Source organism: Carettochelys insculpta, chromosome 7 (assembly GCF_033958435.1).
Source record: "Carettochelys insculpta isolate YL-2023 chromosome 7, ASM3395843v1, whole genome shotgun sequence".
Classification (NCBI taxonomy): domain Eukaryota; kingdom Metazoa; phylum Chordata; order Testudines; family Carettochelyidae; genus Carettochelys; species Carettochelys insculpta.
Window position 1 is genome coordinate 26,023,466 of NC_134143.1, and position 27,642 is coordinate 26,051,107.

At 42.0% G+C, this 27,642-nt stretch overlaps 2 protein-coding genes across 2 annotated transcripts in view; one reads left to right on the forward strand and one right to left on the reverse strand.

The window, feature by feature from the left end:
* Positions 1–26,434, reverse strand: TMEM26 (transmembrane protein 26). The gene is made up of 6 exons (XM_074999921.1): positions 26,032–26,434; positions 16,733–16,811; positions 7,160–7,276; positions 6,044–6,264; positions 2,918–2,994; positions 1–416 (listed from the first exon to the last, which is right to left on the reverse strand). Exons 1-6 carry the CDS (start codon positions 26,220–26,222, stop codon positions 1–3), a joined length of 1,101 nt encoding a protein of 366 aa, XP_074856022.1. The 5' UTR covers positions 26,223–26,434.
* The window catches only part of CABCOCO1 (ciliary associated calcium binding coiled-coil 1), a 393,177-nt gene that overhangs the window by 129,431 nt on the left and 236,104 nt on the right, over positions 1–27,642 (forward strand). The window lies entirely within an intron of this gene.

The following is a 27,642-nucleotide window of genomic DNA, read 5'->3' on the forward strand; positions in this document are numbered from 1 at the left end:
TCACTGCTGTTCTGATGGGACTGGGGAATCCTCCAGAGGAATAGCAGTGCACTGTCTCATATCAGTATCCTGGTCACTGAGTGGGAGCATGGTATCATTAGGCTCACATGGGCAGCAGCATACTCCTCCCATCCGGCTGCTTGACAGATATTGGAGGGAAGCACGGAAGGCTAACAGTAGCACTACTAGACGGTACAGTTGTAACAACACAATTAGGATATTCTTAGCTGTGAAAAACACCAGCATCTGATTGATTACTTTAAAATAGATCATCAGTATCAAACGTAAAACGAGAAAAGGGCCGTCTTGTATGAAAAGGCTGATTCCAATGTTCCACAGGTCTGCGCTGTGTCTGCAGAACAGTAAAATGGGGACTCTCTTAGATGACACAGGTAACTGACAGCCAATATGCTGCACTGTAAATAAAAGACATTGTGTTAACAGAGCACTCCAGATGTAAAAGGCTGAATGGGCAACTCAGATGTAGAGTCAATTATTAATGCACTAAACTATCAACCCTGTAGGTCTTGGTTCAAAATAAATTATGCCCAGGGCTTGGTTCAGCAAAGCGTGCACTTAACTCTGAAAAATGTGTTTGCAGTTAGGTATGTGCTTAAGTGCGTTGCTGAATAGAGCCTGAAAAACAGGTATATAGCGTCACTCTGTCCTTATCCCCACCACACAATCACTCTCAAAATTTGGTATGACCAGCAGGCTCCTTCAGTGTAGCACATGGCTCACACAGCAGATGCTGCAGGTTAGGATTGAGATGTACTGAATGGGAGATATGTACAGTGCTTTCAAGCAGTAAGAATGACTATAGTCATTGCTGTCTATTTCCAAATTTAAGGGTACTAAATCACATGGTACTTGGATTCATTACTCTCCCTGAACCTGATGAAAATGTTCCACTAGGTAATTTCAAATAGTAGCAGAGAGGGAGCCGTGCTAGTCTGTATACCATCAAAACAAAAAGCAGTCAAGTAGCACTTTAAAGACTAGCAAAAGCTCCCCTAATAAATTATTTTGCTAGTCTTTAAAGTGCTACTTGACTGCTTTTTGTTTTGGTAATTTAAAATGCTTGTGGAGATATTGCACCTGCAAAGCAAGGTAATGTCTATGGTTCATTCATGGTAAATATGGTTGTCTAACAAGAAAAACTTATAACTGAAATATGACTATTTTGTTTAAAGTATGTGGTGTTTAGATTATCATTGGTAAAAAGAATATCTAGATACTTGGATGTAATCAGACTTGTTTTTATCATAAACATTACAAGAACTGTGTTGTTTGTCTTTTTGGACATAAATAATTAGGTCACAAATGGTAGATAAACATCTTAATACAGTGAAACATTTTGTTTCAATCCATTAGAGAAATAAAAGTTGCTGCATGTGGCTGCTGAATTTTCTATGCACGTGAGTCATCTTGAAATACCCTGCCATGATGCAGCTGAAAATCATGTGCAGCACTTCTTACAAAGCACAGTGGTGCAATTAGTTAAACAGTGTCAGAGAGGTAGCTCTATTAGTCTGTATCTTTGACAACAAGAAGTCCTGTGGCACCTCATAGACTAACAGATATTTTGGAGCATAAGCTTTCATGGGCAAAGACCCGTTTCATCTTTGCCCACAAAAGCTTATGCTCCAAAATATCTGTTCATCTACGAGGTGCCACAGGACTTCTCATTGTAGTTAAAAAGTGTCTCTCATTCAAATAGTGGCACAGCGGTGTTGTTATTATAAACCCACTATTAAATAGAATTGTCAGATATGGCAAATATTTTAAAGGCATGCATATACTGTTGTCTAATTTTTAGCTGTGAAATTTAGGAAGATAAATGGAATAGCAATGCCTAGAAAAAACAGGGCAGAGGAAGAAAAAACTGATTAAGCCATTGTATCAATTTTATATAACAACCTGATGAGAATTTATTCTTTAGCTGACTGTATAGACTAGGTGCAGCTGAACTGTAAACTCAGAGGAAAGATGGGTTAGAATACTGAAAGCTGATATGGGGAGACATTTGTTACACTTCTTTGAACCACCAAAGTCCTCTCTGTGAGAGGGTAAACACCCTGAGGTAGAACTTGTGATGCTTCCACTACCTCCTTTTCTTGTTCAAGACAAGAATGGGCTACTTAATACCTTTATGATCAGAGTTACTGAACATTGGAGAATTTGGCCAGGCCACACTCTTTTCTCAGCAAACAACATTCACTTAATGTGCTGTGCTGGCCTCATGTTAAGGAGAGGACAGCCTGACTTAGGGGCTTTTTACCATGGTTTATCCTGGTGGGAGCCAAACTTGAAATACATCTTTTTTTTCTATGCTGATGTTGAGCTTCCTTCAAATACTGCATAATTATTGCTGTCCAAAAGCCCTTATCATAGTCTCGTGTGGTGATATTTATTTCCCTTCAGACAGCACTGTGAGGGTATGCCTACATAGCAAAGTTATTTCAAAATAAAGCCCGCTATTTTGAAAACACTTTGCTAGAGTCAATACACTGCAACTGCTATTTTGAAATAATTTCAAAATAGTTGATGGCTTATTTCAAAATAGGTAAACCTCAGAGTACAAGGAATGGTGCCTATTTTGAAACTGAGATCTCAAGATACGGGCTGTGTAGGCAGGGGATAGAGCCTACTTAGAAATAAGCCATAGTGCATCCAATGACTATTTCGAAATAGACGCTGCGTGTGTCAAGACATTATTTCAGAATAAGGTTTGCTTATTCCAGGGATTCCCTATAGTGTAGATACATTATTTTGGAACAGCTTATTTTGGAATAAAATCTACAGAATAAAATATTGCGGAAAAACTTTGCAGTATAGACATACCCTAAGCGTGCAAAGGCCTGAGATATGCTCAGGTGCTTCTTTTTTCTTTCCTCATCTATTTGCTGTTACTAACCTGCAAGATCGAGTGGAAACTGCAACATACTCCAGGTCCATACACCAAGAATTGCATAAACAAGAATATGGTTATGCCTAAAAACAGAAAGTGAATGAGTAATGAAACGAGCTCCAAAGTATTGAGAATGTTGCCACTTTTTGAAAGAAATAGGAGCTCAACATTACAGCTAGTAGGCTCATGTGTCATTCCAGCAGAATTATGTACAAACTTGGGGCAGCTCATACTGAGAATCCCTACAGTTGGTTTATATTTTCTACCTGCTTGAGCTGGGGAATTTAGACTAAACCTCAGTGTTAATACTGAATAGTGATCAGAGTATGGGAATAAATTCTGAGGTTCAACAGGGGGAAAATGCCTTGCCCTCGTGGTGATTTGCTGAGCTTGAACCATCTTTATTATGTAGGGAGACCCTTCCCTCTTACAGGTACAGATTGGCTGAATAATGAAAAAAATACAATGTATGGACATTTCCAGGGACATAACCATCAAGTTTAGTTTTCTGTTATTTGTGCGGTCACGTTCTTTATAATAATTAGATAACTAAGTATCTCTGAAAACATATCTGAATCACTCCAGTGATTATTCATCTGAAAAATTCATGGTTGAAGCACATTGCTTCCTAGTCTCTTATTTTAAAACTTTGTCTTCCACTCAGGGAGCAGGAACAATATCATGAAACTGAATATACAACCTGGATAATTTATAGCCACAGCAAACTGTTTGCAAACAAAACACAGGCTTCAAAAGCCTCTGACTTTTAAGAAAATCAAGATAAGCAGTGAACAAACCACTGTCCAAAGGACAAGTACTGTTTGTAATAAATTTGGTTGGATGAACTGTGCTTGCATGTATTGCAAACACCATGTATTAGTTACTCCATTTTCTAGGTTCTCTGAGTACTTCCCTTTGCATGGATGTGACACATTTGTTCTGAATAATCTCCTCTGAAGATGATGGGAGCTGCTTGTGACTTTAGAGGATGGAGAGAAGGGGATAGAAAGTCCTAAGCTGCATCTACACTACGAGATAAAATCAATTTTATTAAAATCGATTTCTTAATGTTGGGTTTTATCCATTTGATTATGAGCATCTTCACCTTCCCACATGCTCCCCACAAAATCGACTTTCTGCTGCCACACACAGGTAGCTGAAATCAAGCTTAAATAAAGTGCTGCAGCAGTGTTTTGTGGGAACCTATCCCACAGTTCCCTGAGCCTTGATGCATTCTGACCCCACAAATAGATGTGGGTATATGACGACATCTTCCGACATTTAATTCTTCTCTTTACCCTGCCATGTTAAGTATGTTTAAGTAGAAACGGTTGCTACACTGAAACTCGAATGAATCATTCACAGTTACGGCTCACGGTGACTAGAAGACTCTAGACTACAGCCAAGTTTGGACCTGCAAAAGAATAGGGCAAGAATATTCCCCACTGGAAGCCTTACTTTGACAACTGTGGTAATTGTATAGCTACTACATTGCGTTCATTGAAACACGTATGGCTCGGGGCTGCTAAAGGGCCCCCTGCTACAGCCAGCACCTGAAAATCATGATGTCTGACAGCCCCAAAAACCATGACTGTCCAGGCAGACCCCTGACCCTCCCCTATGAACAGCATGCCTAGGCTTCATTTTGGGCTTGGATATTGATTTAGGCCTCCTGGGAAAGAGGATTCTAAGTAGATGTGGCTGCTACACTGAAACTCAAATGAATAATCAGTAACGGCTTGGGGCAGCTGAAAGACAGTAGACTTTGGACAGCCATGAAAATTGTGACCTCCCACAGAGACCCTTTCAGGAACTTGACCTTTATGTTTAAGTAGACATGGTAGTTACACTGAAACTTGAATGATTCATTCAGAGAGTTACAGCTCAGGGTGGCTAAAAGACCCCAGACCATAGCCAGGTTTAGACCTGGAAAAGAAGACCCTTAGGGCAAGAATATTCCCCACTGCAAGCCTTACTTCAACAACTGTGGTAACTGTATAGCCACTACATGGCCTTCACTGAAACATGTATGGCTTGGGGCAGCTAAGAGACCCCTGGCTAGAGCCAGCCCCAAAAATCTGACCGCTGCAGGAGACTTCCCTTTGGTGGCTAAAACATCCCCAACTACAGCCAGCCCCGAAAATTGTGACCTCTGAGGGAGACTTCCCACAGCCACCTAAAAGAAACCAGACTACCGGCAGCGTGCAAAAATCATGACCACTGAGGGAGACTTCCCTTGGGTGGCTAAAAGACCCCTGGCTACAGCCAGCCCCAAATATCGTGACCCTCGCCGCATGCAAGCTGCCGGGCACCTTGCACAGCACGTTCTGTTATTGATTCATGGTCAAGCCACATGGTGCGGCTGGGCATGGGAATGTCCCAGACTGTGTGGGATCTCCAGGGGGAGGGAAGGGAGGAGATGTAGGAATCAGGAGAACATGTAAACAGATGATAATAAATTTCTCATCCTACTGGAGAAGCACTACCCCCAACCACAGCCTAGCTGAAACATGCTACAGGGGGCCAGCGGCTGGCACCAGACAGCTAGCAGGGGTATACACAGAACCATGGACCTCACAGCTGTACTACTAGCAAAGAAAAAGAAAGAAGATTTTTCAGCTTCTCATGACTCTACAGCCTCGGGCGTCCAGGTGCCACGTTGTAATGGTCATGTTGCCAAATTCTGCCACACCTGAGAGCAGTGGAGATATAAGAGGCTGAAGAATTGTGGGGCACTTATGGGACATCTATGGAGGCTAATGAATTCAATGTAAAGATATGGTGCATCCTCATTACACTTCCTTCGGAATTTTAAATTCAAACTGAACGATACATCCATCAGGTTACTACGATTTTAGGATTTCGATATTATGTCAATTTTAGTGGCCATAAATCAAGCTAATGGAATTTACACTCAGGACAGGCACTTGGAAAAATCAGGCTAACTGACTTAAAATCGATTTTATATCTTAGTGTAGACGCAGCCCTAGACAGTAGCCATCTCTTGATATCTCTGAATAACACAGTTTCAACAACCCCAAATCCATACATCATACAAAACTTGAAATGGAACAAGAAGGAATTTGGTGTAACCTGGGATACAAATGTTTTACTTCAGCAAATATTACTTACCTTACATTTTCTATTTCTAAAGTCTCACTAGTGAATTCAAGTATGTCTGCTGCTGTTCCCACAAACATAAGCAGCAGCTGTGACAACTGATCACGGGTGATTTCACCGCCAATGGGAAGAAGCCATCTCCCTATTATTAACAGCAGCAGAAAAGTCTGATGAAGTCCCAGTGTCCATACAGTCCCACACACTGTTGAGAGCTGGGAGACAAGAACTCTAGCCTGTTGCAAAGATCAGAACAACAACAAAAATAATGTCACTAGAGGGAAATGAGGTGGCTTAGTTACAAAAGTTACTGTCACTTAAATGCCCTTCATTTTCTAACCATGCTAGTTCTTTCTTCAAGCAGAATTAAAGCCAACTGTTTCATGCTGCTGGTGTGACTAACAAAATGGACTGTCTATTGATTGATCTGTTTTTCTCACCTCTCATTCATTGTTCACTTACAACTGTGCAAAGTGTAACAGTTAACTCCAAAATCATTGAGCTGAATTTTGTTATTCTTGGTGAGGAATGAAATCCATTCAAACTCAGACCAATCCTGGCAACAACATTTGGGTAGGTCTATGAAGCAGAGTTATTTTAAAATAAGAGCGATTATTTCAAAATAACCATCCTAGCATCTACACAATGCAACTGCTATGTTGAAAGAATTTTGAAATAGCGGTTGGCTTATTTCAAAACTGGTAAACCTCATTCTATGAGGAACAGCACCTATTTCAGAATAACTATTTTAAAATAGGTGCTGTTAAGACAGGGAATGGAGCCTATTTTGAAATAAGCTATTGTGTGTCCAATTTCAAAACCTATTTCAAAATAGGTTCTATGTGTGTAGGTGCTGTATTTCAAAATAGCTGAGTGCTATTTTGAAATGCATTTTTGTGTGTAACAGCATTATTTCAAAATAAACTGTTCTAGAATAGTTTATTTTGAAATAAGGCTGCTGTGTAGACACAGCCTTTACATACACATACACCTATGGGTTTTTATAAATAATGATTTGCATCACCCCACTTTTCAACAATACACTGTGGGAGACTCAATAAATAGACCCAAACAGTTCTGTCTCATCTCTGCATCCCTATTTATCATAAGATCTATACACTGGTATCCCACCGTCTCAATTATGTGATGGTCTATTCCCTTATTTGTGTGAGTGTGTTCTTCTGATTGATTGAAGCCTTCTCTGTTGCTGATATTCTTCTGTGTTTGTTGAGCTTCATTACTGCAAAGCTACAATAAACAAATCATACACTCAGAAAACATCATGGGGTGGAGGAGGATTCTTGGCTTTTCACTCAATAACTTCATCCTAAATCGACATCTTCCTCCTCTTACAACATTTAATCCCCCAGTTTTCCATTCCTGTTGCTTTAGCAGTATTTGCAGTACACTCTGGCAGCAAACTGTAATATGCTGCTTGTGCCCACCCCTTTAGAACTTGAGCCTCATTTGCATCTTGATCCCAGTCTCAATTAGCCCACAATGGATGTCATTCCTGAAGCCCAGCCTCCTCTGAGGGTGAGCAGTGAATTCCAAGGCAATCAGCTCTGAGAGAGTCTGTGGTTTTACCTATTCATGTATTAAAATACTATGTCATCATAACACATACTGCACTTGGTTTTACTTCTGAGGTTTGTCTGGGGTTAGTAAATACAGTGTGAGTGTAGGATCCAGACACTGCAGCAGAGTTCTAGTACTACATTTTTGTTCAGAATCTACTCAGCTGACTTCTAATTGACATATTTTTAATAAACACATCTTAGAAACAAGATAAAAATGACAGGTATCCATTTACCACTGCAATCACAGTTACCTCCCCCACTCCTTGCATATCGTAAGCCTGGCCTTTTTCTTTTCCTGCATCAGAAATCTACAATGTGATATTACTTGGAAAGAATAGTAACAGAGAGGAAGCCGTGCTAGTCTATACACTATCAAAACAAAAAGCAGTCAAGTAGCATTTTAAAGACTAGCAAAATAGTTTATTAGGTGAGCTTTCGTGGGACAGACCCACTTCTTCAGCCCATAGCCAGACCAGAACAGACTCAATATTTAAGACACAGAGAACCAAAAACAGTAAGCAAGGAGGACAAATCAGAAAAAGATAATCAAGGTGAGCAAATCAGAGAGTGGAGGGGTGAGGGGGAAGGTCAAGAATTAGACTGAGCCAAGTATGCAGACGAGTCACTATAGGGGCTTGTCTGCATACTTGGCTCAATCAAATTCTTGATCTTCCCCCCCACCCCTCCACTCTCTGATTTGCTCACCTTGATTATCTTTTTCTGATTTGTCCTCCTTGCTTACTGCTTTTGGTTCTCTGTGCCTTAAATATTGAGTCTGTTCTGGTCTGGCTATGGGCTGAAGAAGTGGGTCTGTCCCACGAAAGCTCACCTAATAAACTGTTTTGCTAGTCTTTAAAGTGCTACTTGACTGCTTTTTGTTTTGATACTTGGAAAGAGAAGAGGGGGGTCAGTATAACATCCTTATACCTTTAGGGCAAAGAATTCTGCAGCTTTGCCTACAATTATCAGTAGTGTTCTCCTGTTAATACTTTTACTTCATAATTCATAATTAACTTCTGTGCCAGGAAAGGTAGTGGAGCAGGTAGTTAAGGAAGTCATCTGCAAGCGCTTGGAAGGTAGTAAAGTGATAGGGAACAGCCAGCATGGTTTTGTAAAAAACAAATCATGTCAAACCAACCTGATAGCTTTTTTTGACACGATAACGAGACTCGTAGATAAGGGAGAAGCAGTGGATGTGGTATACCTAGACTTTAGTAAAGCATTTGATACGGTCTCGCATAATATTCTTATTGACAAACTAGGCAAGTCCAACTTAAATGGGGCTGCAATAAGGTGGGTGCATAACTGGCTGGCTAATCGTACCCAGAGAGTAGTTGTTAATGGTGCTCAATCCTGCTGGAAAAGCATAACAAGTGGGGTTCCGCAGGGGTCTGTTTTGGGACCAGTTCTGTTCAATATCTTCATTAATGATTTGGATATTGGCATAGAAAGTACGCTTATTAAATTTGCAGATGATACCAAGCTGGGAGGGGTTGCAACTACCTTGGAGGATAGGGTCATAATTCAGAATGATCTAGATAAATTGGAGAAATGGTCTGAAGTAAACAGGATGAAGTTTAATAAAGATAAATGTAAGGTGCTGCACTTAGGAAGGAATAATCTGTTTCACACATACAGAATGGGAAAAGACTCTCTAGGAGGGAGTACAGCAGAAAGGGATCTAGGGGTTCTAGTAGATCACAAGTTAAATATGAGTCAACAGTGTGATGCTGTTGCAAAAAAAGCAAACATGATTCTGGGATGCATTAGCAGGTGTGTTGTGAACAAGACACGAGAAATCATTTTACCGCTCTACTCTGCGCTGGTTAGGCCTCAGCTGGAATATTGTGTCCAGTTCTGGGCACCCCAATTCAAGAAAGATGTGGAGAAATTAGAGAAGGTCCAGAGAAGAGCAACTAGAATGATAAAAGGTCTGGAGAACATGACTTATGAAGAAAGGCTGAAAGAATTGGGCTTGTTTAGCTTGGAAAAGAGAAGATTGAGGGGGGACATGATAGCGGTTTTCAGATATCTTAAAGGGTGTCATAAGGAGGAGGGAGAAAACTTGTTCTTCTTGGCCTCTGAGGAGAGAACAAGAGGCAATGGACTTAAGCTGCAGCAAGGGATGTTTAGGTTGGACATTAGGAAAAAGTTCCTAACTGTCAGGGTGGTCACGTACTGGAATAAGTTGCCAAGGGAGGTTGTGGAATCTCCCTCGCTGGAGATATTTAAGAACAGATGAGATAGATGTCTGTCAGGGATGGTGTAGATAGTGGTCGGTCCTGCCGTCGGGGCAGGGGACTGGACTCGATGGCCTCTCGAGGCCCCTTCCGGTCCTAGTGTTCTATGATTCTATGAATTCACCTCAGTTTTCAGGAAACAGCCACTAAATTATCACCCAGATTTGTAAAACAGAATATTGTGGATTTTCTATATTGTATATGTGTAGTTGAATTTGCCAGTAATTGCCACTATGTTTTAGCAGGGTCAAACACATCAGATTTAGGATATGCATGATTGTAATGGGGTTGTGTGCCTAAGGTCCAGTTCTGCTCATTTACAGCACTTTATAACTCAAGTAATTGATGGCCGTTCCTCCAAATGTACAGCTGTGTGAGACAACAGAATGTGGCCCCATTAGCTCTCATTTTATTGTTCAATAGAGCATTTAAGTACTGCAAAAATAACACCTCACAACCTCGAATGATACAACATATGGCCCACTTCCAGGCATGGGTGCAAACCCCAGCTTTATCTTAGAAGGATAACAGATTTCTGGATGTTAGCAATGGGTAGAAAAAATACTTTTTTTACTCAATTAGGAATTTATTTACCCCAAAACTGGGTGTGTCTACACTAGGAACTAACTTTGAAGTTAGGCACTACTTCGAAGTAGCCAGCAGAAAATCTACACACTTTTTCCCTTACTTGGAAGTTAGGGAGCCCAGCTTCGAAGTCCTTATTCCATTCCCGGAAATGGAGTAGTGCTCTGCTTTGATGTTTAACTTCAAAGCAGGGTGTGTGTAGACGCTCAACTTCTAAGAACTTAGAAGTTGTACTTTGAAGTAAGCAACTTCGAAGTTATTTTTGTAGTGCAGACACAGGCAGTGTGTAGAAAAAATATTTGTTCATGAATGGTGAAATTCTCCCATTGTTCAGGGGGCTAATACAGCATTTTCTATTGTGAAGACTTGAGGGGTGCATGGCTCTAGTGCGGGGGTGAATTTCACTTTAGAAATGGACCCAACACCAATGGTACCAATGATATGAGAGTGAACCATTTGTGAAGTTTTAATTTCAGTTCACAAACGCAGAATGCCTGCAGTTCTCTGTAATGCACTGTCAGTGGTTCCAAAAATACCCACACAGGCACCTTCTGATTTAAAGGTAAATCAGGATAAAGCTGACAAATGCATTCTAATCTGAAGACACACATACCCTATGCATTGGAGGGAGAAGGGGACTATTTTAAGGCCCTTTCTTTTATTTGGGTGCCTGTCTGTCTTGATTCTGGTTGTTTCACTTCTCTTTCCATGAGATCCCTCAGAGGAATTAAAAATAGATTGTTTTGTCTGGCAAGAAGCTATTTATTTCAACTTCCAAGAAACTCTTAGTGTAATTGCTGAAATGTCAAGACTAATTAAGAAAGAGGGGCTTGAGCAGTGGTGTATTCCCTTAAAGCAGAAAAGCACCTATTTCTACTTGCTTTAAGCACATACTCTGAGAGAATTTAATGAAGACAAAAAAACCCATGAAGTCACTGAACTTTAGGAAATAAATCCTCATTGCGTGGAGCTGCTGTGACTAAATAAACTATCATCCAGGGAGAAGATATTCAGTGACTCTTGGTATTGTCCCTGGAGCAGATTGGATATGATTTAAAAAACAAACAAACAACCCCATTTTCCTAACAGTCTCTAAGCTTCTCATTTCATTCTACTCAAAAACAAAGCTAATTAGAAAAATCCAACCCCTCAATTATTGAAGACTTTGATCCCATCCTATTTCTGCCAGATAATGCATCTCAGTTTTTCAGCATGTTCATTGCATCAGCGTAGGAGCTGAGAATGGGATTCACAAAGCTACCTAGGCAATTTTAATGCAAGTTTGGAGCAGAAACAGTTGGGGTGGGTTTCTCACCTAGGCACCTATTATGCCATTTTCCAGAGACACAAGGGAGCTGTATGCTAGTCAAAAGCCGACATCTTCTAACAGTTACCCTGAATTTGAAATTCCACTTTTCCCAGTTAGTTAGAATGGAGCATAAGCGAAACATCTCAGGGTACGTGTTCACTACCTAGAAGGTCGCCACAGTCAGGGCCTAGTGGAGACATGTAAAATGGAATTATCAGGGATGACAGTTGACCCCTCTATTCCTCCATCTCGCAAGGGGTACCTGACCTCAGGTACCACTCTGCAGTAATTGTGGACAAATACTGACTTCTGCCTGCCACTGCTGCAAATACAGCCTTTTCTCAGTAACCTGGACGTTGAGGAAAAAACAGATGCTTGTTGCTTTTGTGATTAACTGAATCTTAATGGCTATGTTTATGCTTGAAGGTTTTGTTGACAAACCATGCTGCATGTTTATACACAAAAAGGGTTTTTTCGACACTGCGTCAACAAAACTCAGCACTTTCACCAGCAGTGTTCTGCCTCAAAACTTTGAGGCATAACACCTTTGTCGACAGATTGCTGTCTACAAAACAGCTGTGTAAACACCCCCAGCAGGCCTCTCTTTACAGACAGGGCATCCACAACAAATGGGCAGCCCTGTCTGCTGTACTTCCGTATACCTGTTTTGTTGAGAGCAGCTAGGCGTTCTGGCTGATCTGTCAAGAGAGCGGAGCGCTCTCCCTTTTTGCTTTTGTGTGTGGCCACACTCTGTCAACCGTTTTGTAAGGACATCTCTTCCGACAATGACTTCTGTTGACAGAGTGCTGCAGTGTAACTGTAGCCAGTGACAAAAGCTGTTAGGTTAGCTGTTTGAGTTACTTGTGTGGGGATAGGATTGGAGGGAGTGTGTCGCAGGGAGAGAATTTAACATAAAAAAAGGAGAGGAAAGAGCCATTGAGGTTTTGTGTCTTATGAGAGGGAAGGTAGATGGAGGTATTCCCACAGACATGAGACATGAACACAATGTGGATAAATGAGGAGGCTGCAACTTTAAAGTTTTTGCCTAATTGGGATAATGAATGCAAAGTGTAAGGGGTATGTCTCAGTGCACATCTGAATTAGCACTGCTGGCCAGGCCATAGCTGGTACAGGACCATGACCTGTTAATTGTAGTCCAGCAACCTCCCATGTATATGATACACGGTACAGTAGGTGGGCCAGGCCTAGAACCTGGACTCAGAGGCAGAAGGAGGTAGAACGTTACAAGAGAACAAGAAGCAGCAGCAGCAGCTCCAATACAGTTGAAGGAAAGTGGGGAAGAAAAGGAGAGGGAACACATGGAACGCTGCCTCAGCTATTCCCATTTGAGAGATTGCCTACCTCTCCCCATCCTAGAGTGTACCTCAGCTGCTCCTGGCACCATCAAAGGTGCAGCTTGTTGAGCAAGGCAAGAACTGTCAGACGGGGGTAGGGGCTGAGAAAGTAAAGAATGTGCACTCAAAAGCAGGTTACTCTGTCACTATCTTCCTATTTCTAAAGCCATTTGTGTTTTAATGTGATCTTTTCTCCCTCAGAGGTAGGCTTCTCCTTCTGCAGAATTCTGCCCTGACATACACTCCTTGGAGTGGCTGAGATGTGAGCAAATGGCAGACAACTATATTTCTTAACATGTTCATTTAGTCTGAGAACAGAGTTGATCCAGTTACATTTATGCCTCGTTCTGGTTCAGTTCTCTGTGACTATTTATGCAACTGGTGTACACATGAAAGCTTGGGGAAGAGGTAAGAATTTTACCAAGTGCATACAAGCCTGCATGAGAGCACTGGTGTCAGAGGCATTTACCCAGCCCATATATCCACTATACACGTGCAATTATTTAGTGGTAATCTGACAAGAGAAAACTGACTGTAAAGTCCAGCAGACAGTGAATAAGTCTGACTTCCATCTTGCTTGCTCCTTTGGGAAGGAACCCAACTATTTTTAAATATTGGATCTATAGATGTAGCTCCATGTAATTAACACCTTTTTTGTACAAAAAAGGATAAGAAAATATTTTAAAACTCCTCAAACTTCTTGGGCTACCTTATTTCCTACTTTTTTCTTCCTATACTGAGATTCAACATCTCTCTGATTTCCTCACATGATGTTCATACAGTACAAACACAACCAAATAGAAGTTTTTTGTAACACTGAACAAAACATATTGGCTGCATCTACAACAGCAAGTTCTTTCAAAAGATTTTTCAAAAGAATGGGGCTCTTTCAAAAAATCCTTTTGAAAGATCCTTTTGAAATCACTCTTCCTTCCCTGTTTCAGGAAGAACTCCCCCTTTCAAAAGCTTCTCTGGAAAGAAAGCATGTATAGATGCTCTGCAGACTCTTTTTTTTCAAAAGAGCAGTCCTCATGGGGCCTGATTTTTTGATCCCTGGCCTGTTCTTTCAAAAGTGCGGGGGCTGTGTGGATGCTCTTTCGGCAGAGCAGATCACTCTTTTGAGTGTGATGCACTCTTTCGAAAGAAGTTCTTTTGGAAGAGATCTTCTGGAAGGGCTTTTTTTTGACAGATCTATGTAGTGTAGACATAGCCATTCTGATTGTTCTTTCAAAAGTTTACAACTGAATATTGACTTAATACAGTTTTGAAACTTTGCTGTGCAGAAGAAATATTTCCATTTATATGTTTCAATAGTTTATATTTAGTACTGTACTGTACTGGCTCTGTGTGTGTGTGTACAATGCTTTTCTTGAGTGGACAACTGTTTAATTTTAGGGATTCAATCTGAAAAAAAAATCTTTAATAATATCTATTGTCTCAGTTAACTCAAAACCTTTCTTTTGTGTATAGAATAAAGGTTAGGTAGTGACATCCTGGTTCTTTTCTAAAGAAAAGGTACAAAATATTTTATTATAAAGAGTAGCAATTGTGACTGGGTGCTACATTTTGGCCCAGTTATTAACAAGACTGATGTCCTTTCCTGAGGTCTTGATTTGAATTAATTAGGTCATATGTACTCCCAGAATCTTCTGTGCCTCTCTTCAGGAATAAACTGAACTATTTACTTGATATAATTCAATTTTAATTCAGAGGAGCAGTATATCAATAAAATACAAAGCATGCCATGTTGTAACATCATTCTGGGAAATAATCTACTGCCTTTGAGTACAGAATTAACCTTTCTTAGCCCAGAGTTAACAATTACAAATGTTCTTAATATCCACTTCACCTGTTCACGAATGTTGAGGAGGATTTGCAAGACATAAAGACAATAAATTCTTGCTCCTGTGTTTAGAAAGAGCTTCAGGCAATCTCAGTGCAAATGCAATTTTGAATATTTGATAATGCTTCTCTGTGATCTAACAATGTTTCAAAGGAGAAAATGAGGCTGTGTTTGATTAATCAAACTTACGCATTTTCTTTCTATTGCTTTCTGCTAATGATGCTCTCAGGCTCTTCTGAGGAATTTCTAATGCAACTCTTGGGGCTGAATCCTGATCCATGGTAAGCCTCTTTGTGCCACTCGACCAGTGCTAAGGAGACTTAAAGATGCACTAAGTGGGGAAATGACAGTCATCCAGCACTGAGGAAGAGATGATGAAGAGCTTTAGACCAGCTCCATGCTCCACTGGGCCCCATATGGCATAACGGGTGTACCAAGGATAGGAAGAAAACCCAGTGCAGCTCCAAAACATATTGGGCTTGTCTACACTAGCTCCCTACTTCGAAGGGAGCATGGTAAGTAGGGCGTTGGGAGTCTATTAATGAAATGCTGCGGTGCATATGCAGCACTTCATTAAGCAAATTCCCCCCTGTGGCAACTTTGAAGTGTTAAACCGGGAGTGCCGGGGGTACTTTGAAGTCCCTTTACTCCCTTTTGAGGAGTAAAAAGTCTTCAAGGTACTGGCAGGTGAGCCGCGACTAGATGTGAGCCGGGACTTGGAAGTTTAACACTATGAAGTTGCAGTGGGGGGGAACTTGCTTAATGAAGTGCTGCATATGCACCACAGCACTTCATTTGTAAACTCCCAACCACCTACTTATCATCCTCCCTTCGAAATAGGGAGCTAGTGTAGGCAAGCCCATTGAGTAGGGCTGGAACTAGCAAAGAATTTGCATCAGGATTGGAAAGCTTCAGCTGACTCATTTGCAGCTTCCCTTGCTCACTCATGGCTATCCTTAGCACTTCCTGGTGTCACTGAAGAGTCCAATCTTGAAATGTAAAATTGTCATAATCCTCATGACTAACAAGAGGACTTAGTCTCAGCAGAGCCCCTTTAGTCCACAGATGGCAAAACAAAAAAAGCAATCAAGTAGCACTTTAAAGACTAAGCAAATTATTAGGACCTAATAAATTATTTTCTTAGTCTTTAAAATGCTACCTGACTGCTTTTTTCTTGTTTTGATAGTATATAGATTCACATGGCTTTCTCTCTGTTACTATTCAACAGATGGCAAAACGTTTCACAAAAAGGAGTAAGTATAAGACTACTTTTTTAAAAGATAAACTGAAGCATATTTAAAAGTGGCTTGCCCAAAGTCATTACAGGGAATTAACAGCAGAAGGAGGACGAGAATTCAGCTTCCCTGTGTGCAGGTCCTGTCCCTGTCTGCTTCATCACAGTATAGTACGCCTAGTGCCTGGCTCCACTATTCATTCACACAGCATAGAAAATTTGTCCACCTTGATTACTGTTTTTGGTTCTCTGTGCCTTAAATATTGAGTCTGTTCTGGTCTGGCTATGGGCTGAAGAAGTGGGTCTGTCCCATGAAAGCTCACCTAATAAACTATTTTGCTAGTCTTTAAAGTGCTACTTGACTTCTTTTTGTTTGGATAGTATATAGACTGGCACGGCTTTCTCTCTGTTACTTACAAGTAAAGAGTTTCACTGAAGTCAAATTTAACGACCAACAAAATGACTAGAAAATGGAATAAAAGGAATAAAACCTGGCAGATTAATCATGAATGAAAGAATCACGTTTTAGATACATCCTTCATGTACCACAAGAAATACCTGAGTTTCGGGATCAGTTTCAAGCAGCCATAAGGAAGGTACTATGCTAATCAGATATAAAAATATTGCTGGAGAAAACCTGTAAAGAAAAAGAAAAGATGGCTCAGTTTACAACACTGTATAAACACCACAAATATCCCACAATTTTCGGAGCAGAACATTCAGAAAGTTACTTTTCAGTATGAACTGTATTTAATAAATGTTTTGAGAGTTCTGCCATCTGGATTATAAAGGAGAGGGGTAATGCAACTAACACTTTAACAGCTGCCATTCCCTGTGAATTCCTAACGCAATCAATACATGCAAGTTTTAACACAGTTTGTTAGCAAACTTCTCAAAGACTATCTATTCAGGTTTGTTTAAAAACTTTTTTTCAAAAACAAAATAAAGATTTCTCTTTTAATGCATCTACTTTGCCTACTCAGTTCTGTGTGGTAGAGACTACATAGAAGCATCTTGCTGAAGGTCCTCTTTCTAATCTCACGTAGGTGTAAATCAGGAATTAACCCATTGATTTGCACAGATAAAAAAGTAGACTGGGGTCAGAGTCTGCGTGTAAGTACAAGGGTAGAAATATCCTGAACCAAAACAAAAGCTTCCTCTCCAAAGGATACTTCATCAACTGTTTGTGAAGATCCTGGCTCGATGGAAGTTCTGTAACCTTGTCTGTTGCAGACCTCTTTTTCACTATGTCACTTCTGCTTACTTCGATTGTCTTCTTAGGGTTCCTTTCTGACACTTGTTTTCCAAGAACACTAAGGAATTTCATGATACTACCTGCAAACGTTTCCCCCTTTTGTTGCTCATGTTTTCCCACTGAAATGGAAGCCAATACTTTCTTCACCTTCATTCTTTGGACCTTAAATTAGGTCCATTGTTGTTACTATTACATCAAATACCTTGTTTTGTGTTATCCTGGTGAAAAGCTTCTTGAAGTGAGGGGTGTCTTTTCACTGACAGCAGAGGGTCCTGGATCAAACCCTAGAAATCTAATCCTACTCCTGTTAAAATCAATGACAGAACTCCCCTTGACTTCACAGGTGCAGGACAAACCTGAAGAAACTTAGTTCTCATTACTCTGATCACTAAATCCTGAAGTCACTTGAAATTGCCTGGAAGAGCCGAACTACCTTTTCACCATGATGATCTGACAGCATAATTAAAGATGTTCACAGTCATGTTAGGAAATATTAAGCCCTTCACTACAGTTTTATTATTATTTCCCAAAAGCAGCCTTTATTCTCTCAAACTGGTCTTGTGGTGAGAGCTCCCCAACCCCCTAGTTGCTGTGTGACTCTGGGGGTGTGCCAGCCCTGGAGCTCCCACAAAAAAAAACAATGAGTTGGTGCCATCAACCCCTGCCTGCAGTCCCTCCCACCTGCCAGCAGCCGGGCTGCTCGACTCCTTGCCTTCCCTCCCGTTGCTTCCTGCACACAGCAGTCAGCTGTTCTACAGTGTGCAGGAGATGCTGGGAGGGAGGGCAAGGAGTGGGGGCATGCTTAGGGGAGAGGGTAGAAGGAGATGGGGTGGGTGTGGGGCCTTGGAGGGAAGAGGTGGAGCAGGTGTGGGGTTGGGATTAGGGGAAGGTGGTGATTTTGCGGAAGGAATGGAGTGGGGGTAGGCTTGAGGTGGAAGAGGGTCAAACACCCGCCAGGCAGAAAGGAAGGTGGTGCCCATGCTTAGCAGGTTATACATTGTAATAAGCTGTAAAGCCAGTGTCTGTTCAGTCCATATTTGATTTTTAGTGTCTATCTGACTTATGAATTTAAGCTCCCAGGCTTGTCTTTTGAAGCTGTTATGCAGGTTTCCTTTGAGGATGAAGACCGATAGACATCACTTGATTGTTCTCTGCTAACTACTTATGCTAAACAGTATGCTCCACCTTGGCTGTGTTTTCAGTTATGAAGAACTTCAAAATCGCCATGCTAAGGCCAAATCGAAGAATACTAATGAGGCACTGAATGTTCATTTCAGTGCCTCATTAGCATGCTGCTGGCCACAGCACTTCAAAAGTGCTGTGGTTTGCTCACCCACAGCTCGTCTACACAGGGGTCCTTTTTGAAAGGACCCTGCCAACATCAAAATCCCTTTATTCCTAAAAGGACTTTGAAGTTGCCCAGGCAAAGTACTGGCAGGTTAGCTGCGGCTACACGCGAGCTAGCACTTAGAAGTTTAACACTTTGAAGTTGCTGGGGGGGGGAGAATTAGCTTAATGAAGTGCTGCATATGCACCGCAGCTCTTCATTAATAATCTTCTAACACCCAACTAACCATGCTCCCTTTGAAGCAGGGAGCTAGTGTAGACACAGCCTGGAGTACCTCTCTGAGACCTGAAGAAGGCTCTGTGTGGCTCAGAAGCTGGTCTCTTATTAACAGAAGTGGGTTCAATAGATATTACCTCACCCACTTGGTCTCTCTGCTGTCCTGGGACTGACCTGGGTACTGCTACACTGCATATTTTTTCTGTAGGGTTTTAGCAGAGAATTTTTTTTCCAGCTGTCTGGTTAGTGGTGCTGATCTGGAATCCATTGAGCCTGGGGCCGGGGCAGGTGGAGCATAGATTTGTCTTTTGTTTGAGATGGCATAACCAAGAGGAAACACACCTTCGCCAGCTCCTTCCTATTTTTTATTCTTCATATGTGATGTAAAAATTACCTGTGCTAGTGCAACAAGCAATCATCTTCAGCCATAATTCATGGACAAAATATGATGGGTGTTCTGTCTACACAATCAGATGTGATGCAGACTAGTGCTTAATTGGTGCCAGGTCCCAGCATTTCTAGGTTGGCAGCTTCTAGCCCCAACACCTCTGGGGTTGCCACATCACTTATGAAAGTGGAGAAAAAGAAAGATTGGGCCCCAGCGCGTCTTTCATTTCAAATTAAGCACCCCTGCAAATAATTCAGTCACACAAGCCTCTGCACAAACGTGTAGTGGCAGTGATCAAATATGTGTATGCAAACTTAATCCTGACAACTTCATCTGATTTGTGCACTTTGGACTACATGTAATCCCAATTATATAACACTGATTGATCAGAAATCTATTTCTGTCCCTCAAATCCAAATAAAATTTATCTACAACTCTTTGTACCCAAAGATGTTCTAAATGTCCCCTTATTTACTTGAATAACCGGAGTGTATTTCAACAAAAAGCTATGAACCCCTCCTAAACTATGATTAGGAATTGTACCACAGTTCAATTTTTCCCAGATTTTCAGGAAGATTACAGCTCTATCCCACTGCTAGAAGTGAGCACCAGTAAGAATGAAGTGTTTACCAAGTGCTAAACCATGGTCATGTGTGAACTTGCTAGGTATTTTCCTTATCTTATAGGAAATAATTAGGATCATGGTGACAAATGTTGGCTTTTCTAGACTATTGTTACAAGTGTGATTGAATCATAAAATCACAGGGTTGGAAGAGACCTCAGGAGGCCATTGAGTCCAGCCTCTGGCCCAAAGCAGGACTGAGCTGTTTTAGTTTAGAAGGCTAATGTAGCAGGATGCTTTCATTTTTGGGATGGAATATCCAATTCAAGGAGAACAGACAATGTTGTTACATTTATGTAGCTAACAAGCATTAGGGAACTGGAGCTCTGTGCAGATGCAGGAGCTAACCTGCATGCAGTGTATAGCAGAGGTGAGTCCTTAATTCATCAAATTCTCCCTTTTTCCACTTGAAGATTGTTCTTAATAGCAAAAATCTTGAATGTATGTTGTTCAAACTAACCTAAAGTTCTATGTGAATCTGGTTTCCTCTTCAGGAGCATCTTGTGATTGGTGATTTTGGTGATTTTACATGCCCAAGCTTTCCAATTTGTACAGATTTCAATGGTGATCTCCATGCACACAGGATTCTTTCTATGTGCAATACAGTGTAGAATCAGCACCTAAATTTGTGAATGAATTATTTGCTCAGCTCCATTATTCAGTTGGGATTACTGGCTGACTGCTAGTTTAAACAACAATATTAATAAATAAAGTGAATAAAAAGGCATCCACAGGGTCTTCTTATACAGTGTTCAGAATAAAGCTAATTTCATTACCCCCAGTTAGGAAACAATTCTACAGTGAGTAGGGATTAGAGTAGATTAGGTTATTGCTAATTTATGGTGCAGTTAGCACCAGTTGTTTCTGGAATAGATCCTTCTTTATGTTCTTAAAAATGCATTTAAATAAGCGGATATTCTTTTCCTCATCTAATTTTCATGCTTCTGTGAAATACTAAGAAGGAAAATATCCAGTATACTGGAATTTATTCACTTAGGAAATATTAACACATCTGTGCCAAAACAATCATTATGACTGAGTTTTTTTTTTAGTGACAATATAGAGAAATATAGCCACCAAATAGCTTTATTTAAGTGTTACTTTGTTACTGGTGATCATTATAATACCTATGGCATGTCATTTCTAATGGTTGTATAAAATTGACTGAAATCTCTGGCCACACTTTAACAGACCAGGCATGTCTGTCAAATGTTATTGGACACAAATGCCACTTTTTTTTGAGGGGGAAATTACTGCATTTTGTCTGTTGAATAAACAGTAGGTAAATAACTAATACAGAACTATAGAATACTAGAATAGGAAGGGACTTCAGGAGGTCATCAAGTCCAGTTCTCTGCCCTCACATCAGGACCCACACCGTCTATATCATCACTTTAACCTGTTCTTAAATTTTATCTCCACTGGTGGAGATTCCACACCCACTCTATGCAATTTATTTCGGTAATTAAGCTCAGCCCAACATCAAAATAGGCGCAGCGAGGGAACGTCTACACGTCAAAGTAGCACACATCGAAATAGGGATGCCAGGCACAGCTGCAGACAGGGTCACAGGGCGGACTCAACAGCCAGCCGCTCCCTTAAAGGGCCCCTCCCAGACACAGTTGCACTAAACAACACAAGATACACAGAGCTGACAACTGGTTGCAGACTCTGTGCCTGTAGCATAGATCCCCAGCTGCCGCAGCAGCAGCCAGAAGCCCTGGGCTAAGGGCTGCTGCCCACGGTGACCATAGAGCCCCGCAGGGGCTGGAGAGAGAGCATCTCTCAACCCCCCAGCTGATGGCCGCCATGGAGGACCCAGCAATTTCGATGTTGCGGGACGTGGATCGTCTACACGGTCCCTACTTCGACGTTGAACGTCGAAGTAGGGCGCTATTCCTATCTCCTCATGAGGTTAGCGACTTCGATGTCTCGCCGCCTAACGTCGAAGTTAACTTCGAAATAGCGCCCGACGCGTGTAGACGCGACGGGCGCTATTTCGAAGTTGGTGCCGCTACTTCGAAGTAGCGTGCACGTGTAGACGCAGCTTTAGTGATGTAAGAACCCATCCCATCTGCAAGTCACAAGGGAACTGAATTTACAGGGGAAAATGTCAAGGGGTTTAGGTTTGAGTTCACTTAGGAGCACCATAGAGCAGGGGTCAGCAATCCCCGGCACAGATGCCAAGAGTGGCATGTGAGCCGATTTTCATCGGCATGTGAGGCGGGAGTTCAGCCTCGCTCCTCCTCCATGCAGCTGGCAGCTTGCTCAAGGCCAGGCTGCCTGTGGATTAATAAAAGACCAGCTAATGCTACCAACCACCACCTAAATGGTAAAGCTCTGCATCTTCATTTGTTAGTGAAGGTGTTGTAAGTAGGACCATTAGTGACTTTAAAACATATCACTGGTGCTCGGCCAATACATAGAGGTGAAAAGGTCAAATTTTGACACTGCCTTGGAAAAGTTGCTGACCCCCGCTGTAGAGGTTTGTGTTAGGGATCACTCCCCCCAGGGCAGAGGAAGGCAACAGCACCTACCTACAGGCAGGGTGAGGAAGCACTCACTGTGGGGCTCAGCTTCTTTAGCAGGGCTGAGCAGAAAACAGTATGCAGGGAGCCTGTCCGGGGGCGGGGCAGGGCAGGGCAGCAGTCAGTGCAGGGCTCAGCTCCCTTTCAGCAGGGCTGAGCAAACACACAGTAAGTAAGGGGCCTGCCTTGGGTCAGGGCAGCCACAAACAAACAATGCGTGTATATCTGCAGGTGGGGGCAGGAGGTCACAGGCTCACCCACTCCACTGCGCCCGAGCCCAGAGCCCTAACAGCAGCTTTCATGAGCTGCCGGCCAGCGGGGATCCAAGCTGCAATGCACTGACATTGGCCCCAGCGGGGTGGCCCACTCTGGCTCATCATGGAGATCGGGCAGGTCCATGTCCTCTGGGTAGTACGTGGGTGGTAGGTCCGGAGACTTGGACAGTTCTGAGCTTTCCTGGTAGCAGGCCAGTGGCAGGTCAGGGGGCTCAGGTAGATCTAGGCCCTCCAGATAGTGGACCAGCAGCAGGTCTGGGGGCTCAGAGGCATGTAGGCCCTCTGGGTAGCAGGGAAGCAGCAGGCCCACAGGACCCCCAGGTGGTCCAGGTAGTGAGCAACCAGCAGGTTCGGATGCTCCTCTTGGGTCAGTTCAGGGCAGCTGACAGGTCTGGCCAGTCTGCGGGTCTGTCATGGGCTATTTGGCTCCTGATGTCAGGAGCCAGGCCTGAGCCACCTGGTCTGCTCAGAGGCCACTGTGTTAATGAGCTCTGTGTCCCGCCTCTGGCACTTCCTGCTTTGCATGTTAATCTCATGGGATGTGGGTCAAAGGTGCTCTGGCTTCGCCTAGCAAGGCTGCAGGGAGGTCTCCTCTGCTTCTGTGGCGGGGGGGTGAGGTCACAACACCTCGCTACATGCAGTTATAAATTTTACCCAGTGTCTGTAAGGATCTAAACACTTTGTCTATGGTTATACTATAGTGGTGTGTCTCCAGAAGTCACTGTTGGAAGAGATTTCCTGACAAAATTCTGTCGGCAGAGTGTGGCCACACACACAAGCCAATTGGAAGAGCGCCTCACTCTGTCAACAGAGCGGCCGGACTGCCCAGCTCGTCTCTTGACAAACGAGGCCCCTGGAAGCACAGCAGGCAGGGTTGACGATTGTCTTGGATGCCTGGTCTGTCGACAGAAGGCCCCACCGTAGTGTCCACACAGCTTTTTTTGTGGACAAAATCATCAACAGCTGGGTTATGCCTCATGGCTCAGAGGCAGAGCGCTGCTGGCAAAAGTGCTGAGTTTTGTCGACAACATGCATTTTGTGTTTGGATGTTCCACCAGTTTTGTTGACAAAACCAGATTTTGTCAACAAAACTCATAAGTGTGACCGTAGCCTTTCTGTCTATGGCCTGATCTTACTAACAGTGAAGTCTCAAAAGGCAGGATTAGGCCCAGTTTTTTAAAAAAGATTTCAGCAGGCTTGCTCTAGGTGCTAAGTGAATTAGTTTTCCTTGAGACTTTTCACTGACCTCTGTTGAATGCAAACTGATTTCAACAGCTAAAGCTACTCTGAATTTGCGAATTTTCTGGGTCATTATGGGGGCTCTTTTGCATACTTGGCTTAATCTAATTCTTGACACCCCCCCACCCTTCCACTCTCTGATTTGCTCACCTTGATCATTTTTTTTTCTGATTTGTCAACCTTGATTACTATTTTGGTTCTCTGTGCCTTAAATATTGAGTCTGTTCTGGTCTGGCTATGGTCTGAAGAAGTGGGTCTGTCCCACGAAAGCTCACGTAATAAATTATTCTGTTAGTCTTTAAAGTGCTACTTTACTGCTTTTTTCTGAAAAGAGGTGTGTGAATTATTCCTTTGCATGCATAGCTGCTGGTGCTGACAAAAATGGGATGCTCGTACACTGCTTCTGTATGAGAAACATGTATCTTGATCCCTGTACTCACTAAACAGTGACTGCATTATTTAAAAAGTATAAGACACGTTAGTGCTATGAGGGTTTGAGTTTAGGCTTTGAAGAGTTTGTGGCTTGCCTCACAATAACACACTACTTTTATAGCATATTTAACACAGTGGCACCTGCATTTATTATTATAAAATATTTTTCATTTAACCCATGGATTTACAGACAGACAGAAGATTTCTACAAACAGAAGATCCATAATAATACTGGCAGATGCAAGACCTTATATCTGCTTACAGGATGCTGTTGATTTGGCTCACTGTTTAGATTAATGAATGAATTAATTAATTAATGGGATATGGACAAAAGCAAAAGCATGCTGTTGGTATGGGCACTTTCTAGACACATGTGAAACCTTTGTGCTCGGGCAAAGTATGGTATATAGTTAAGGAATCTTTGTCTCATCCACATTCATTTATACTGAAACATTTTCAATGTAGTAGCTCCCATATTTAATATGAGACTGATCAGAAATTAAAATACAATACCGTGCAGAATCTACATAATACCATGCAAGTGGTTTTTACACATCTTTTATTTGTTGAGTCTCACTCCAGGGTAATCACTGATGCAGTCATAGAATCATAGAATCATAGAACACTAGAACTGGAAGGGACCTCGAGAGGCCATTGAGCCCAGCCCCCTGCCCCAATGGCAGGACCAAGTACTATCTAAACCATCCCTGATAGATGTCTATCTAACCTGTTCTTAAATATCTCCAGCAATGGAGATTCCACAACCTCCGCTGGCAATTTATTCCACTGTTTGACTGCCCTGAGAGTTAGGAACTTTTTCCTAATGTCCAACCTAAACCTCCCTTGCTGCAGTTTAAGCCCGTTGCCTCTTGTTCTATCCTCAGAGGCCAAGAAGAACAAGTTCTCGACTTCCTCCTTATGACTCGCTTTTAGATAGTTCTGAGGCAGCTGGCGGCACTGCTGTTCATGGAGGTAGGAGTCAGAACTAATAAGGAATAATGTTACAGAAAACTCTAAATCTCAGTGAAATTAGTAGGAGGATGTGCTGCTGGTACGAAGATATGGAGCAGCCTGCTTTCTCCGGGATTTTAGCCCAACCAAAAGAGCCCAGATTTTCTTTCTGTGCAGATTGTATCAAAACCCCAGAGGAGTTATTATGTAGTTTTCCTTTCCAGCTATTTCAGCACTCTAGGTCCATCAGCACTAGAACAAAAAAATGCCTTGCATGAAACACTGATTTTCCAATGGTTTCCCTGACAAAAGTTTGATTTCCAAATAGCTTGATACAAAACTAACCATTTTAAAAGCTCTTTTGGATTTTGCAGTGGATTATGCAGAACTATTCCACCCACAAAACCCCATCTGCAAACCTGTTACAGAAATTGATGAAAGAATTCCTGAAATCTCGACAAAGACAAAACAGGAACAGTATATGCTGCAGAGATAAAGTGAGCCTCGGGTCTGAAATGAAATCACAATCTAGCTACAGTTTAGAAGAAGGGTACATGTAAAGAGCCAAAAGACACCCTGAAAGAGCCAAAGGGATATGCTCACCATTTGTAGCCTTTGCCTTGCTTAAACTTGAGGGTGAGCCCAGTTTCCAGGCACAGGAGGAGGTTGAGCAATGCCAGCAGCCAGTACTTGGGTTCCTTCTTCACTTCAGTCACCCTCCAAACCCCGATCAGAGAGTGTAAAACAAAGAGCAGCCGTGTAACCAGGGCATTGATCAGCACTAGCAGCTCCATCCTCAGCTGGCCCTCCCTCCCCGTTTCCAAGTACTGCGAGGCCCAGTCCCTTTCACAGGCGATGGGAAGTTTCCCTGGGAATAACTGTGTGTGTGCAAAGCAAGCAGACAGACCTTTCCTCTTGTTCCATCTCGACAAAGGGGCCCACTATAGCACAAAAACTGCCCCTCCCCCAGACTTCCTGAAAATTCTTTAAAAGAAGCCAAGACCAGACTTTTAAACTGTAGTGCTGTCCAGTGTGGGATTCTGCACAGTGCTGGCTGATCTTATGCACTCACAGGCACATAAAGGATTCCTTCCCCTCCCCTCCATAGTCTCCACTAGAAAGACTGTCTGGTGTTTGTGTCTGGTGGGTTTTTTCCCATCACTTTGCTTTCATTCTTTCTTTTTCCATTTGCTGCTGTTTCATTTATAGCAAAGTACAAAAGATGCTAGAAAATTTACCAGCTTCTGCAGCTGGAATTGTACAACCCTCCTCTCCTGATAAATGTTGCTTTAGCAAAATAATTTTGATTGTCACAGTCTGACAAATCAGAGAAGGGAAGAATATATACAACTCAGGCTAAAATCTGGGCTGACTCGCTAGCCTTACCTCATGCCACTCAGGAGAAATGGAAAAATATACAGTCTGAATGTTATGCCAGTTAAGTCTGAATTTCCTTGCTTTTGCATTTTTATTAAACTTCAATGAAAATAGTATGTAAAGTGGCTTTAATGTACATGGGAAAATTTCTTGGTTATAATAAAACAGTTTCATTTACACTGCATAATGTGCAAGAATAGTTTTTCCCTTGGGAAACTTAACTTGAATCATCATTGTCTTGTTCAAGTTTTATGCACATGTGACTCCAGTGATTTCAACAGAGACACATGTGTGTAAAACTGCATCATTGAAGCAGAGACTCAGCTCCTTTTGTTTGGGCTCCCTAATTATCTGACTCTTTACCTTATATGGTGATTTTATATATCCTGTGTTCCTCTAAACCTAAGCAAACATTTTTGCAAAGGTTTGTAACACTTACAGAATAGGGGTGTGTGTGTTTAGTTCAGAGCATTGGATTCTTTTAGTGTATGAAACCACAGCATGCACTGATACTCTGCCAAAAAACCCAAACCAAAACACACCTTTCCATATGAATCACAAGGAGCCAACAGATAGACAGAGTTGAATAAATAACATGCATTCACAGAATACTCTCTTTATTTTGCTGAAAGGGCCCTTGAATTTGTAGCTCTGAAGATACTCTGAGGAGGAAAAAAAGTCTTTTATAGACTCTCCAGATGATCTGGTTTTGAGAGGTGGAATGCAATTTGATTAGAAACAGCTGTACAGCTTACAAAAACTACTCAAAAGCTCTTAAATATTATTTTAGTGAGTTATATAGTATGTGCCCATCCCAGTCTCTAGGTGCCCTTATAA

Bases quoted from the DNA above. Each gene is read 5' to 3' on its own strand.
- TMEM26 (XM_074999921.1), bottom strand. From the start codon at position 26,222: ATGGAGCTGCTAGTGCTGATCAATGCCCTGGTTACACGGCTGCTCTTT. The intron at 16,812-26,031 runs GTGAGCATATCC...TTTTCTTTACAG, and splicing joins CAAGGCAAAGGCTACAAATG to GTTTTCTCCAGCAATATTTT. The intron at 417-2,917 runs GTTAGTAACAGC...TTTTATTTACAG, and splicing joins GTTTCCACTCGATCTTGCAG to TGCAGCATATTGGCTGTCAG.